Below are 17221 nucleotides of genomic sequence, written 5' to 3'. Positions count from 1 at the left end.
GAGATCATTGGAACAGAGGAAAGTTCCACGGGACTGGTAGAAGGTCCAGGTCATAACAATTTATAAGAAGGGTAGAAAATCGGATGCACATAATTACCGGCCAATTTCAGTGACATTGATTTGTTGTACAATCATGGAACATATTTTGTGTTGGGGCATAATGACCTTAAGTATTAATAAAAACGGTCTTAATCGCGTTTTATATTTATTTAGTAACAACCTGTTTGAGCCCATCGCATGGACCATCTTCAGAGCGAACATACCACTGGTCGACTGCTGGTGGCGTCAGGTCTATTAAGGTGTGGCAGGAGACTCTGAGAAGCTCATCTGCAGAAACCAGCACGGTCTTAGGACACAGAAGTCATGCGGGACACAGCTGGCCCTCTTTGTGCATGATATACAACAGGCTCTACACATCGGCTCCCAGATTGATGCCATTTTTTTCGACTTTCAAAAGGCGTTCCACTCAGTTCCGCACGGTGGCTTGCTCCAAAAAGTCTGTCCGATGACATACGCTGTTGGATAAAACGTTTTATAACAGACAGAGAGCAGTATGTCGTCCGGAATTAGATCACATGAACAGAAAGAATCCTAACTTCACGTATGCCCCAGGGCAGCAGGTCCACTGCTTTTTACGATTTACATAATCGATCTAGATGATGGTACTGACAGCAGCATTAGACTGTTTGCCGATGATGCTACAGTCTGCAGGAAAGTAGTTTCACACGATTGTTGTGAACAAATCAATGAGAATTTGCAGAAAAGGAATGCGTGGTGTAACGGCTGGCAATTATCTCTCAATAATAGTAAGTTTAACCTACTGCGTATAACAAGACGAAATTCTCCATTAATGTACGACTACAAACTGAATGCCCAGTCTCTGGAAACAGTAACATCCGTCAAGTATCTGGGTGTGACTCTTCGAAATAATCTCAAATGGAATGATCAGGTTACACAAGTAACGGGCAAGACGAACTCTAGATTGCGGTTTATTGGTAGAATACTGAAGGGATGCAAGCCTTCAACAAAGGAAATTACTTACAATACGTTAGTTCGTCCAGTATTAGAGTATTGTTCATCTGTATGGGACCCTTACCAGTTGGGTCTGATTCAAGAGATTGAGAAGGTACAAACAAAAGTGGCAAGAAGTGTCACCGGTACTTTTAGCCATTCCGAGAGCGTTACAAATCTCATAGAAAGTTTGAAGTGGGACACACCTGGAGATAGACGACGCGCTAAACAGAAGGGGATGATCACTAAATTCCGAAAACCGATTTTCGCCGAGGATTTAGAGCATATATTATCACTACCAACTTTCAGATCGCGTAATGATCACCATTCAAAGAAAAGGTAAACTAGAGCTCGTACTGAGCCGTTCAGACAATCGCTTCTCCCTTGCGCGATCCGCGAGTGGAACAGAGGGAGGGAAATATGACTTTGGCGCAAATTATGCCCTGCGCCACACACCGCTTCGTGACTAGCGGAGTATATAGGTAGATGTAGATGTGGTTTAAATTAACGACCTGGAGTGACAAGAACTGCGATGTTTGAAGTTGTTGAAGGCAAACACGATGACGCTCTAGAGTTCACCACAAGTATCACTGTTATGTCTGAAAATCTGAAAATTGAGAAAATAGGTAGCTGTAAAAGAGTAATAGTTGCCGAAATAACCACAGCAATTAAGAATCAGATTTATATCCCAAATTAAAAAGTTTCCACTGTGTTTTATTATGCTAGCTTTAACAAGTCGCCTTGGAAAATTTTTTGAGCAGGGAACAAATGTATTCAAAGTTGTGAGTAAATTTATTCTGTTTCACACAGCTGTAGAACGTAGCATTGTCTGCGCCTTCAGATTTGCATGCCTGTCTGAAGGAAACTGCATACTCCACTACACAAGACAGAAACTACAAGATAGTAAGTACTACTTTTCAGCATGGTCCCGGCAGATGATCCAGCTCCGGACTCCTTCAATTTAGAGGCATTTCTGCTACTTATTGCTGTGCCACAGTACTTCCGTCCCAGTAGTCATCAATGGCAGTTTTCATGTTTCTTATTCCCGGAACATAACTCTGGATTGTTTTTGAAGAGCTAAGAGACCATAAGCACGCGAACTACCGAAAGGTATACGTCAACCTTCACAAAAGTCCTTTCCACTGTTACTTAAAAGTTCTAAATGCGTCTTCCAACACTAAATAACTAAATAACTGAAACTGTTTGCAAAAAAAGTACGGACAAACACTAGTAACTTCGGCTGACACTCTTGTAACACGCGTACAGCGTGTACCATGTGACGTCACCAGACGGTCAGCTGATAGCCGACCGTCTTCGAACATGTAAGCAAATATTGAAATTTATTGAATTTTAAGCTTTAATACATAAACATAACATATTTAATGAAGATACTGCTATTCGAGAGTTATAATAATTCAGCATAACAACGAACGGAATCATATTTAAAAAAAGGAAAAATAGCCTAAACTTTAAAGAATCAGACCATCACCTACAAAGCAGATTGAAAAATCTGATTAGTTTAAGTGAGTTAAATATTTGACGCTGAGGGGGTAACACTATTGCGACTTAATTTCCAAAACCATCATTATGTATATTTTATTAACTTCATATTATTCGTGCAGCTCATGTTTATGACGTCATATCCTCTCAACCATGTGTGGTAGAATGCAATAATCTGACGGATACATTCAGTGGTATATGTAGATACTTCCTGGAAAATGTGTTACCAATACAATTGTAGTAAAGAAGCAATGAAATCAAATGTGTTATTTGATTCTGAAGTTTCACTACAAGAACAGCGAAAATTTAGGAAGTGAGAAATATTTTTACTTTAACTATTTTCGGGAGTGTATCACCAAGCAGAAATATCAGGAAGTTTGAGGTCGTGTGTAAAGTCTTTTGGAAGTCGCTGAATGCTTTTGTGGTATCGGCCGCCATCCGGTTGGCGACACTTTCAAATACGCGCTCCGCCAGTTAAGCCCGGCGCGTTTCCTACAGCCGCCGCCTCGGCTCTAGGGCGCTTCACCAACGGTTACGCTGCTGCCAGCGTGACGCCAGCATCACCTCTCCGGAGTTCGGGCGGCGAATATACTTAACTTCGAACATTCATGCACTGAGACCAAAGTTAATCATAATTGTGGCAAGATTTGACGCAAGATTGTAATTCTTAATTTGCAATTTATCACAGCATTTAACATTTTTAAATACATTCAGTAATTGCATGAAATAGTGAAAATAAAAAATTTGTTGTCCATGCATCCTGCAACTGGGCTTGATTGGCGAGTGATCTTCAGCCGTTGGTGAATTCGTCTTGAGATTTAACTTCAAGTGATTCAGGGTGAAGTTGCTACTGCCCAATGTCCATCAAATGTTGTGATTTGCTTCGGAACGATGTTGATCTCATACGTACTATGGGTAGCTGGGAAATACTAAATTTCAGCTAGCGAAAACCGTAATTATTTTTTTTTTTTTTGTTGTTGTGGGGAGGGGTGTACGTTGAGGGAGGAGATGTGGGAAGCCGCGCGGGATTAGCCGCGCGGCCTCAGGCGCTGCTGTCTGGTCCCGGCGAATTTGGAGTCCTCCCTCGGGCATGGGTGTGTGTGTGTTCGTCCTTAGGATAATTTAGGTTAAGTTGTGTGTAAGCTTAGTGACTGATGACCTTAGCAGTTAAGTCCCATAAGATTTGCCACACATTTGAACATTTCTTTGAGATGTAGGAAGCTGCCCACCCTTGCTCCATGTGGTGACGCCAGCGTGTATTGCTGTCTCCCAAAATTGTCTGTCGTTTCCGTTGTTCAGTTGGAATTGGAATTTGTTGCATCAGCCTGTGGTTTTTTTCATTAAAGGAAGTGACACAGTCTTAAATACGTTTTACTGATAACAGGTGCTGTCCGGAAACTCTTATATCTACAGCGCATTTTACTGTAGATTACCAACCACCCAGCCTCCTCCACTCACCAGTCAGTGAATGTGTTGAAATTGGTAAAGCCATCTGCTTTTTGTTGCGTCCACCGTTACCTAGCTGACAGGTAGTCACTATTTTATGTTGTATTACTGGTTAGTAATTTGTTCTATTTCGTACGGTTTCCTTTGTCTGATAGTGTACGTAAGTGTTACAATTAGGAGCTTTATTAAAAGTTGCTGTATATAAGATTATTTGAATTTAGAATAATAATTACGTTTAAGTAAGTTTTCCTTCCACACGTGACTTTCGCCAGAGGCAAGCGATGCTTTTAGCCGACTCATGTCTCCCTGCCACACAGCTAAGCTACCTACGTGAGGGCTCAGCTTGTTTCTTCCCCCCCCCCCCCCCCCCTCTCCCCACGCCCTCCCAAAACCCCTCCCAGGCAATGGGCCAACTTAACAAACTGAAGTTACATAGCATGTGTTTCCGTCGCCTTTATCGTAGCTCGTGTCACAAATCATCACTTACGTGCTGGTCCCCGGAAGATTCTGATTAGAATACTCGCACTCATTTCGCTCGGTTGATCGCAGCAGGTAACGCTGCTGCCGTGTGGTCTATACTAAGCGCCGCTTCCCCATAGCTCTCCGCACTAGCATTGAGTATGTACGCAGTCGTACAAAGCTTTAAGTAGAAGCTGTGCCACAAAAGAAATGTCGTTTCCACGGTTCCAAAACACTGTGATTTCATTAGTAATGAGAGCTGTGTCTAATTTTTAAACACGTATATGCAACAACCAAGCGACTTCCTCAGAACCCGAGCCTAAAGTGTGTTTTTCCTTTTGTGTCAGTCACGACTCACGTATAATTTTATTTGCCAACCTCTGTGCGAAATAGTGCTGAAGCTGCTATCTCACATCCACGAAACCCTTTACTATATCAGATAACGGTCACTTACCTGATCTGTTATAATGTTTCCGAAAATGCAGTACAATCCCGTTTGGTATAGGACCGGAGGTATTGCCAACAGCGCCTTCAGTGCTTTTGTTACGTTCTTGTCTCTCTGCAACAACTGTCAAGGCCACATTGGATATTAGTAAATGCAATAATCAATCGAACATGTATGATATTTACTTTTTGTTGGGGTGCAATTGCAGGTATAAACGAGTGGTTTTTGATTAAAACAACAACTTAAATTATTTTTCCGTCCCGTCGTGGAACACTGAATACTACCAATCAGCCTTCAAGATAACTTGGAAAGGAATCTCCTTGTTAAGTGTACGTGAAATTTACTTTCCTTCATGGAGAACAACGCAAGGTTGAAAGGTTGTTGGATTTCATTACTACAGTCTATTAAAATATGAACACAGAAATAGTTTCTAATTACTTGTCACTTTTCGTAGTAATAAGATATGAATTGCGTTAATAGTACCTGGTAACAATGCGCATATTTTTCCTTTCATCTAAAAAAACAACAAATGGTCGAAAGACTTTTCTTCGTGTTTAACCAATAATAAACTGCTATATTTAACGTATACTTATATTACATTTATTACGTGTAGGACTCGCATTCGGGAGGACGACGGTTCAATCCCGTCTCTTGCCATCCTGATTTAGGTTTTCCGTGTTTTCCCTAAATCGTTTCAGGCAAATGCCGGGCTGGTTCCTTTGAAAGGGCACGGCCGATTTCCTTCCCAATCCTTCCCTAACCCGAGCTTGCGCTCCGTCTCTAATGACCTCGTTGTCGACGGGACGTTAAACACTAACCACCACCACCAGCACGTTGAGGAACACTACTTTTGAAAAAGGAACTTTTCCCTAAAATAAATGCTTTTGATAGTACTAGCAATTCTCCCACAATCGACCTCAACAAGAATAAATTTAAGAAAAAATTCCACTCTCAATCTCATCATTTACAAATCATATACAAATGTTGGATTCATAGTAGAAAGCGACGATCAATAATCAAACTTTACGCAGGTCTCAGTTAAACCATCTCGAAGTTCCCTATTACTCGGTGCGCATACTTCTTCATGGGCTTTGTGGTCAATAATACTGTAGAGAGAGACTCATTTAAATGATATTTTAGTTAGCATTCAGTGAACACTGGGAAGAGAAAAACACCTTGCATTTGGATGACACTTTCTTAACCTTCGTACAGACGTTTGGGAACTACTCTGCCGATTATGCGTTCAACAGCGCTCCTATAGTTTTAAAAAGTCAGATGACCGAAATCCGACTTAAAATAGGTTGGTGATAAGAGCGACAGAAACGTATGTGCTATTCTTTTATCCGTTTAAAAACGTTGCCAGCCGTGTCTCAGGAGCTAAAACATGAAAATGCTGCAAGGAATTGTTTTGATAAATTAATTTTAATTTCATTTTAAAACTTTATACTTTAATAACCTATAGCACACACATATACAAAAACCTAAAAAGTTCCTTTAATGAATATTGTCTGTAAAGGCGTAAGTGGAAATTATGGGCACTTTATTTGCAAAAACTAGCACTGGCATATATATAAACTAGTTTCATCCAATCAGACTTATTGTGTTACAAATTTGACACTGAACAAGGGGAGCAGCACACAATGAACGAAAGGAAGTACAACTGTGTGAACAAAGGTGCCACTGGAACTGATACCCACCAGAAAAGAAAGAAAATAAAATTTCTGGGAGCGAGCTGGGAATAACGAATGACCTTTCCTTAGAAGTCCTTTCTCAGTTCCTCCGTTCGTTGTAGGTAACCGTTCGTTGCTTCCGTTCCTTTGAGAACGACCGACCTCTAGTTTTTTGCCGACCCATGGTATGCTGCAATGACGCATACACTCACATATGTACGCAAGGCAACTTTCAAAACGAGGCAATACATTGGAAATAGCATTTAATTATCCAGAAATTACAAAAATTGCTGTAAAACGTGCTTCAGACGCTCTTTGATATACTTTCAAACCACCTGTGATGGTACTTGGACTGTGAAAAGATTGAACTGTTCAGATACCCTCCGTACGTGAACTGCTGGTGAAATGTATTTTCACATTTCGCCCCGTCCGCCCCCGGTAGCTGAGTGGTCAGCGTGACAGACTGTAAATCCAAAGGGCCCGGGTTCGATTCCCGGCTGGGTCGGAGATTTTCTCTGCTCAGGGACTGGGTGTTGTGTTGTCCTAATCATCATCATTTCATCCCCATCGACGCGGAAGTCGCCGAAGTGGCGTCAAATCGAAAGACTTGCAGCAGGCGAGCGGTCTACCCGACGGGAGGCCCTCGTCACACGTCATTTATTTATGTATTTCGCCCCACTGGTGATCCAAACGTGTTTGATTGATTGGACACTGCATCTGCCACGAACGCTAATCTCACGGCAGGCAAAAACTTTTCAACGGTTTCTTCTGCATGATTTCAGTTTTTCCTTTTTTTAAATTAAAAATGAGTATTATAAAGCTCTTAAGCCCTTCGAATATGTGGTTGAAATATCCGCACAAACTTGTACATTGTTGCCCAATGTTCCGGTATATTTCAAAACACCCAAACGAGGACTAAATGGCTGACAGGTCACTCTTGTCCCTTATCTTTCAAGATATCATGGAGAATCAGCCACATTATAAACTAGACAGAACTGATTTTCTGTCATAAAAATGTGCACGCTTTTCATCTACGTTTTCCAGCGTGGCAGTGGAAGTTGCAAATTTTACACGTACATCTAATTATTCTTTACATAAGAAGCGTGACTTTTTTGTTTAACAGTTGTTAGTCTCCAACTGCGTCTCAGATTAAGACTCATTGCATCTGGGCACCCATAAACTGTTGTTCAGAGATCTCAATTCTCTGAGAAAAATATCTATATCTACACCTCTCTTTGATTTCTTTTTCCATTGTACTAGATATTTATGTTTGCTGATCTAATAAAGAACACATTCACAAAGCGTCTGATGTTTCTCTTCAGTCTGGTTCATTTAGATAGCCGATTTAAAATGTAGAATCACTAAGGAAATTTCTTAAATATAATGCGCGTTGGAGCATTTCCGTTAATTAAGTTTTCCCTAGTCGTAATTAACTAGCAAACTGCGTTATTTACTTACCACTGCAGTGACAAACATACTGGAACACAAATTAGCCATGTTGACGAAGAGCAGTACAAATATTGACACAGTCATTGACGACTGCAAAACAGCAACTAGTCTGGAACAGAAGAGAATGACTTACAGAACTGCAAGTGAAAGACTCTCAAATGAGGCATCTACGCCTCGTATATCCGTAGGACTTGCGTAAAAAGAGCACGAAAATGTTCAGAGGCAAGGAAAGTATTCCTTACGTAGAACATCTGCAAGTAGAGAACGAGAATCCAGAATGAAATTTTCGCTCTGCAGCGGAGTCTTCCATGATATGAAACTAACTCGCAGATGAAAATTGAGTGTAGGACCGAGAGTCGAACTCAGGACCTTCGTCTATTGCGGGCAAGTGCCCTACCGACTAATTTGTCGTAAGAGTTGTACTTCCGCCAGAACCTGGTTTCCTAACTTCCAAACCACGCAGAAGCTCTCCTGCGAAACTTGCAAGACTAACGCTCCAGGAAGAAAGGTTATTGCAGAGACATTGCTTAGCCGAGACCAGCGGACGTTTTCAGAATGAGGTTTTCACTCTTCCTGCGAAAGGCAACGGCACGACTTCGAGTGTAGGACAGGCACAAATTTTTAATCTGCCAGGAAGTTTCATATCAGAGCACACTTTCTTCCGGTAGTGCTACTTTTACAAGTTTCACAGGAGAGTTTCTGTAAAGTGTTGAAAGCTGGACACTAGGTACTGGCGGAAGTAAAGCTGTGAGGAGTGTTCGAAAGTCGTATTAGGGTAACTGAATTGGCAGAGCACTTGCCTGTAAAAAGTGAATAACACGCGTTGTATTCCTAGTCTGGCACAGTGTTTTTGCCTTCCAGCAAGTTTCAGAACACGATAATATTTAGAGCTAAAGAAACTGTAAGTACAGGAAGAATAAACATGCATAAGGTGATAATATGTCAATTATTTTACTTTGCAATCCCAGTCAATTACGTTAACAATCTTAACAGGAAAATCTTAGACACAATAAGTCAACTGCTGTTGTCGCATTTTCGAGAGTAAAAGAGATCGCTGTAAGTGTTCACGAGCTATTAGCTACGTACATCACAAAAGAATCCATCTAACTGCATCCTCGCTACGGTCGCAGGTTCGAATCCTGCCTCGGGCATGGATGTGTGTGATGTCCTTAGGTTAGTTAGGTTTAAGTAGTTCTAAGTTCTAGGGGACTGATGACCACAGATGTTAAGCCCCATAGTGCTCAGAGCCATTTAACTGCATCCTCAGTCATAAATATCGTTCGACTCCATCGTGCTCTAAAAATATGTTTTCTTCTTCTAAATTATAAAATGAGTGACCGACATACACAGGTGGTGAAAGAAAACTCTTACATGCAAAGCTGAAAACATCTTTCTAAACTCAAATTTAGGTACTATAACTTCAGTGTACGTACTGCAGTTAATTCTGATAACTCGCAGTGAAGGATTATGAGCAGCGGCGTTGTTCCGTTTTGTATGATTGTGAAAGCCTTTTCCCACATATTGACGTCGGATAGTTATTAGTTTGTTTACTTGAAGAACAAATGCACCCCTCACCCAATTTTTAGTTGAAACAGCAAAACCAAGAAGCATACCTGTGACTGCAGTGGACTTTACCACATTAGATGCATGACATTACGTAAGTGATTACAATTAATGACTGGTACACAGTCCCAGATAGGACGAAGGCAGGAAGGACATCAGCCTGTCAAGGAAACCGTCTCGTCATTTAGAGGCTTTCCAGGAAATTTGAATCTGGAGGGTCAGACGAGGATTTGCCACCTGGTAATTCCGAATGACAGTGCAGCGTTTTCTAAGTTGAAATTATGCTGCGATTCAGTAACCTTTTGAGTTTTGTCATGATGCAATAGCTGTTTATGTTCTGTAATCACTGCAATAAATATTAAGTTTGCCAATGACATGTTATCACAGTTTTACTGGACTAAAATAGTAGTCAACTATTTTTTTGGTTTTTAATCATACATAAACAGATTTCCTACTTTCTACACAATTGTTCCCAATTCGTTACAATTTTTTTTGTTAGCTTTTCCATAATGATCGTAGATTTAGTGGCTGTCGAAAAGGCATTAGCGAAGTGTCGACTAAAGAAAATGAGCATAAACTTTGTAGTACTGCGGTACCGTAGTATAAATATCAGGATTATATTTACCTAAATATCGCTTGATGATGTCGAACGTTGTTCACGAGCTGGAAATATATCTCCTCATCTGAAAAATCTTTTGTTATCAGCGTAGTATTTAAGGAATGCTGGCTGCGAGAAAATTTCAGCGTTTCATTGTTTATTTGTACACTGGAACACCAATCCTCAGCCTTGTATTGTGGAATCTTCGTACGAATTCTCTGCATGGCTGACACATTGTGACTTAAGACCTCTATTTCTGCAGAAATCATCAGCATGAGGTGAATGAAGAAACTGTCGACGCTGACCGAAGTCTCGGAAGCTATCAGAAGGCAGAATGATAGCATCGCGTACAGCAGTTCATATGTGGGTGACACTTGGATGTCCAGAGGTAGCCACGCAGGCGCGGGCAGCTGCCGACGTGCGTCGCTGGAGCCCTCTGCGCCCCGGAGCACGCTGTGGGACAGCAGTGGAGAACCCACCCAGCCTATGATGGCCGGCACAACTGCTGCCTGGAAGAGCAACAATACACTTTGTGTCATTTCTCGTTGCTGCAGTGCGCTCGCACACAGTGAGATATGTACAGGTTTAGGCTAACGGCGTTTCAATGGAGGCACACTGAGACACTGTACTTTGCTCCCGTAACCACAGCTGAAACAAGATGAGGCAGACCACGTGTACAGACGGGCAGGGACCGCTGAGCACTGCGGAGAATTTTATTTTAAAAAATCACATGAGATCGGCAGAAGGATTCACTCGTGAGTACCAAAGTGCTACCAGCACAATGAGTGAATGTAGGGTATTGGAAGAAGAGCAGTGCAGTGTTCGAGCAGCTGCTGGAAAGCAAAACACTTCTGGAGTCAATGTTAAGCGACGCTTGACGTGGCGCAAAGAGCGACGCACTGAACAGTGGATGACAGTAAATGAGTGAGCTGGAGCGATGAATCTTGTAACAATAAGAGTGAAGGGTGTGGATTTGGCCAACGTCTGGAGAAGTCTACGTGTATTACATACAGTGCCAACGGTAAAATACAGAGGAGGTGGTGTTTCCACATCGGAGTGTATCTCGTGCTTAGGGTGTGCTCCACTTATCGAGCTTAAGAAAACGTTTAACGGGGAAGGATGTGAACACATATTACAGGTATGTGTACTGCATAAAGTAGGGGAACAGTTCGGTGACATCCATTGTATCGGCTTGACAAAGCACACCATCATAGTGCTGTATCACTGAGATAATGGTTTTTGGACAATAATATTCTGGACATGGAGTGCCCTGGCCAGAATCCCTCCTACATCACACTGAACACATTATGGATGTGTCAAAACGAGGACTTCGCTCTAGTCTCTGGGTCACAATATCACTACCTTCTCTGGTATCAACTCCTGAGACTCCACAAACAGCGAGCCATCTCTGATGTCATGTCCCTGTTCAATGGTTACCACTTCAGGACACACTCAGGTTAATAAGTGACATAGTTTATGGAGTTCTTCTGGACCTTTTCAAGCATATTTTAACATCGATGTCGTGGTGAAAAGGAAGACGGACGGCACAATAGACCACAGCGTGTATAGGAAACCGACGCACACTGTCTTATCTCTTAAGGTTAGCAGCTGCCATAAACCGCCGCAGAAGAACGGGCTATTGAGAACACTTGTATACTGAACAAAGACACTATATGACTGAGACACCTTGACAGCAGAGTTAGAACACCTGCAGCAAGTGTTACAGACAATGAGTGGTCCTGCAGGGAAATCCGCAAATCGCACTTGCTACCACACGACCTGATATAACGTGACAAGAACAAGAAAAAAAGACCAGAAGTGTAGCCTTTCTAACTTATGCAGGGTTTATACGCTAAGATCAGCAGGAATCCTTAAAAAAAAAGAGTGTTTTGCCCGCAAAATAAGATCAGGGCGCTCCTTGGAACAGTCAAAGATGATTTGGGTTCAAGTAAACATGGTATCTACCGTACATAAAGTGAATGTGGTATGTCTTACATCGGTTAAGCCCCCAGAAAATGCGAAAAACGATGTAAAGAGCACTCTTGACATAGGCTACGACAGGCCACTAAATTGCCAGTAGCATAACATTGCCTCGAACTTGAACGTGTCATGTATTATGATAAAACCAGGATCCTGCGTCTGACCACAAGATTTCGGGATAGTATGATTAGTGAAACTACCGATATCAAGATAACAGAGAACATGATCAACCGGAATTCAACATACTAGTTCAATACGATGTGGGATCCGGCTTTAGAATTACTAAAGAAACAACACAAAATTGTTCCATTCTCCGGTAATGAATGTCAGTGAATAAGGGGTATAATAAGTGGGATCGAATCGCTTGTGAAGCACCAGGTGAAGCTGCAACTATAGAGCTCACGGACGAGAGAGGGAACATCAAGCGCCCGAAACCTGAGGCACCATACATCCTAGGAGCAGACACAGTAGGTAACTCTATACCGTGGCCACCACTACGAGAGACTCCTGCAGCGTGCACTGACGGAATATGCAATACCCACAGTAGCCTGATTCGCCGCGAAGCGCACCTTTTAGGGATGTACCGAACCTACAAGACCAGGAGTATGACAGGAACACGTAAGAAAGCCGGAGCGGCCGCGAACAGCATAAGAAACCTCTGGAGTGTGTCGATAGTACCGGGGAACCCGCTCTTTCTGGAACGCCTTGGCACGGCCGACACCGGAGGAATGAGCGGAAACGGGAGCGGACTGAAGACGGAACGCCTAGAGAAAGAAAGAGCACAACAAGAAACAGCCGCAGAGGGAGCGGTCGTCGTAGGGAACACCGGACACCGGCCAGGAGCAAGTATGGGACAAGGCGAGGTTGTGGACCAGCCGCAGGAAACACTTGATGGAGACGCCGAACCATGACGTCGAGATGATAACGTGTGAACTGCTTAATTCTCATTGCATCGTCTTCGGCAACTGGCGCTTTGCGCGCTAAGACATCTACAGTAGACGCTGGCTACATTAAATTGTATCATCTTTGTTCTGTGCTCCAAAAATAATCATAATTAATATTGTTGCGTATGGAAGTATGGGATGAACTGTGTGATTGACGTGTTTGTTAAGATAACAATTAGTACCTAGTTTCCACACATATCCTAACAGTAGAATTCTCGCCTATGTTTCCAGGGTAAATATTTTTGATTCTTACGCATTATTTATGAATAATGATAATACTGTACGCAGAGTTATCTCTTAACATGTGAATCTAACCTGCAAGTAGAAGTAAACGCGGTCCGACAGCTTCCGATAGCGGCTCCTGGTAGCGTCGCCGCTTCTTCCACTGCCGTAGCGTCCCCTGGTCCAGTACAGCAGCTGCACCAGCTGGCGCAGGGCGCGTCCCCCATGGACGAAGAGCGCAGCCTGTGGACATATGCAAACATGTTTTATGGTCACAAACTCGTGATTTTTATGTTCTTGGATTTGCATGAAAGTGTAAATCACAAAGCATTCCATATGTACCTTATTACAGGTGTGCCAGCACGGTGTACAGTTATTGCCAACAAGCAGTCAGACAGGTGTTTCTGCTTGCGTATCTTGACACTCGCACAAAAAAGGCAACATCTGTGATAGAAGAGATTAATTGGTCGCTTCTTACAGGAATCTACATTTCACTAAAGAGACTTTAAATTAGAGAAATCTCACTCAAAACCTATTGGATCTAAAACACCACTGTGACGACATGTACTCGGCGAAGCATCGGTGTTGATGGCAGCGTTGAAGGGTCTTTTTGGTTTGAGACAACTGGACAGCAAACCATGCCTCAAAAACACTAGACGCACATCCTTGACGTACTCACCTGAAATCAGTTCTGATGATCTGGGGGAGTCTAACTATGTTCTTATGTTGCAGGCTCTTAATGGAAACACTGTGAATAAAAACAGGAAACACTGGTATATTGTATCATTTAGCGAAAAGGATGGTATGTTATCCAGATGGACGTAGTAAGTGTAAGAAAGAATACATCTCTTTTGCCAGCATTTTCTATGTCATTGGTGTGTTAAGCATTGTATAGATGAACAAGAAGCAGGAATTCATATAGCACAACATTTCACTAACAAGGACATCCCTAGATTGCACATTCCTTTTCGATTCATTCACATCCAACTTGTTACCAAGATGTAGTTGTGCTTCGAGTGTTCACTAAGGACGCTCCTATGCGACCGAGGCAGTGTCTCATGACCAGTGAGACGTAGTTGACCGAGATAAAATACTGAGATTCATAATTTAATTGGTAACTCAAAAATGGTTCAAATGGCTCTGAGCACTATGGGACTTAACTTCTAAGGTCATCAGTCCCCTAGAACTTAGAACTACTTAAACCTAACTAACTTAAGGACATCACACAAATCCATGCCCGAGGCAGGATTCGAGCTTGCGATCGTAGCAGTCTCGGACTGAAGCCCCTAGAACCGCTCGGTCACCTTGGCCGGTGCAGATCTCATGTTGCTCTATTGAGTAAATCATCATCAGCGATCTGTATTTTACGATAGTTACAATTTGATTTGTTTTTATGATCGAAAAACCGTTTGTTAAAAGTTTGATCGTTTTTTATTACAGTAATAATTTCTCGTGTACATCAGGAAATGTATTGGTCAAAGACAAACTAGTGTCACAGGATGTCGAAGCAAACACGTTTCAGTCGTCTACTTTCCAAACTTATTTTATTTGGCTACCAGTTCGGCGATTTACTACGCTATATTCAGGCCCCTGACCGACCTATAGGAAGATTCGACCTCGGTTCTGGTCAAAACAGGGGCCAACATTCGAATACCAATAAATGTTTGATGTCAATAGCATTCTTCCATTCAAGAATGTGTGTGTGTACACAAAAAATACACTTTCTAATTATTATTATTATAATCCGTTTGTTGAGTAACGATTGAGCCCATGACTACCAATCTACTCTGTGAAATCCGAGAATCAATAACCCTTTTATAACAAGACCCGACATGGAATCTACCTACACGTCAGTCAGTGGCCTGAAGATGGCGTAGTAAATCGCCAAAATTGGTAATCAAATAAAATAAGCTTGGAAATTAGACGTCTAAAAGGTATTTTATCTGACATCCTGTAGCCGACAGCCGAATCCTGCAGCACCACTGAGAAGATGGACACACAGAAAACTAGTGACACTGTTGGCAAGACTACAAAACACAGTACACAAACAGAAGTGTAAAAATAAACAATAAACAGTGGTGTACGAAAAAGTATGTTGTGTAAAACGTAAAAGCAGCTAAAAACTAGACTACAAGTATCAGTGTCGAATGAAGAAAGAAACCCAAGGCGAGCTACCAGGCGGCATTTAATTATTGTAGGTGATAAGCAACCACAAATTACCATAAGTAAAAACCAAAAAACTGTTAATGAACTGTTTTCCGATCTTAAAAACGAATAAAATTGTAAATATCCTTAATGACAGACCACTGATGATACTTCATCTCAATGAAACAAAAGGCCTATGGTGAGAAAAACACGCCTTTTCTTATAGTTGTAACGACAGAAAGGAAATACCCTCAGGGATTCTGAAGAATGTCTTGGACGTTTTATTTAGAGAGGTTTTTCCATTTCGATTTGCAGCGCAACAAAACTGAGACGCTACGGCTGGGCGTCCACTACCACTCACAGCTTACTAGTCAAATCAACATCTGTCGTTTATAGTTGTTTGTCGAAGCTGGCACCCTGGTTACAAGGCTGACGTCAGTTATGCGCGAGGAATAAGACGAGTCTCGGAAATATTTGAGCGGACGGTTTATAAGGTCGGCGAGAGCAAGCACACGAGCGTCCCCACCCGATGATGGCCGAGGAGGATTTTAAGCCACTCGACGCTACTGGAAACCCTGAAAGTTTTTTTGTTTTATCAGAAGACAGCGTCATACGTAATGCAAAATCTATCGAAGACATACCTTCACCAACATTCCGCTGGTGATAAAGGCAACAAAGCCACACATTGCGAGTTCTTCCAGTTCGTCAGGAGGGTCCATGGTGAGCTTGAGGGCGACGAAAGCCGGCAGCAGGGCGACGGCGGTCAGGGTGAGAGCTGCCCGTAGGAGGCCAGAGTAGTCCTGCTGCTGCCGCCACAGTCCTGCCAGGCGCCGCAGGGTCGCCCCGGGGCCTAGCAACCACTCAACGTCCTCTGCCTCCGGCTGCATGGCGGTCTCTCTGGCTGCGCGGGCACCGACCACAGGCAACGAGGCTGGACTACAACACCGTTCACCGGCAGTGCTTAGGTCAGAGAGCGCTTGCACCATTGACACCTAGCAATGGAAGGAAACGGAGTAAGTTAAGAACGTAATATTTTGGCTCTATTACTGAATCGATGCTTCGAGGAAGAAGTGACGGAAACAACATGACGGTTCAGGAGATAAATTATGGTTCCAATGGCTCTGACACTATGGTACATTACATCTGAGGTCATCATTCACCTAGACTTAGAACTACCTAAACCTAAGTAACCTAAGCACATCACACACATTCATGCCCAAGACAGGATTAGATCCTGCGACCGTAGCAGCAGCGCATTTCCGGAATGAGGTGCCTAGAACCACTCGGCCACAGCGGCCGGCGAGATGGATTAAAATTTAGCTATGACAAGATTGGCTGTTGACATTACTATCATCAGTCAGTGTGCAGAATAGTCTCACGATATCCTCAGTGGAGTAAAGTGTGTAATGAATACAGAATACGGATTCGAGTAAACGAAAGGGAGACGAAAGTAACTACGGGTTCTGGATATGTGATAACCGATCAATTTAACATCTAAGTGGCGGACCAGGAGACGGATTAAATGAAGGAATTCTGATAATTTAGAAGAAACGTAAAGCTTGAAGGACGAACGAAGTAGGACATACAGAGCAGACCGACACAGGCGGAGAGTCCATTGCTGAACAAAAGTCTTCTTGTATCTTTAACTACGTACCATATGTTGTGCTACTAGTATGAAACATAAGCGTTTAGATCAGGAGGAAATTTGTGTGAGCGTACTTTTGAAGCACAACATTCTATGGTAGCGAATCGTGGGCTGTGGGAAAACGGGAACAGAAGATGCTTGAGA

The 17221-nt window shown here is 42.5% G+C and overlaps 1 protein-coding gene across 1 annotated transcript in view; it reads right to left on the bottom strand.

The window, feature by feature from the left end:
- LOC126357041 (uncharacterized) overlaps window positions 1-16319 on the bottom strand; it is a 45286-nt gene extending 28967 nt beyond the window's left edge. Inside the window, exons 1-6 of the mRNA XM_050007423.1 lie at window positions 16074-16319; window positions 13381-13530; window positions 10169-10650; window positions 7990-8089; window positions 4861-4984; window positions 221-327 (exon numbers count right to left, since the gene is read on the bottom strand). Coding sequence (XP_049863380.1) covers window positions 221-327; window positions 4861-4984; window positions 7990-8089; window positions 10169-10650; window positions 13381-13530; window positions 16074-16319 — 1209 coding nt within the window. The remainder of the gene's footprint in view (window positions 1-220; window positions 328-4860; window positions 4985-7989; window positions 8090-10168; window positions 10651-13380; window positions 13531-16073) is intronic.
- Between the last annotated feature and the right edge of the window lie 902 nt (window positions 16320-17221).

Source organism: Schistocerca gregaria, chromosome 1 (genome assembly GCF_023897955.1).
Source record: "Schistocerca gregaria isolate iqSchGreg1 chromosome 1, iqSchGreg1.2, whole genome shotgun sequence".
NCBI classification, from domain to species: Eukaryota; Metazoa; Arthropoda; class Insecta; order Orthoptera; family Acrididae; genus Schistocerca; species Schistocerca gregaria.
This window is presented reverse-complemented; position numbering and strand designations above follow the sequence as displayed.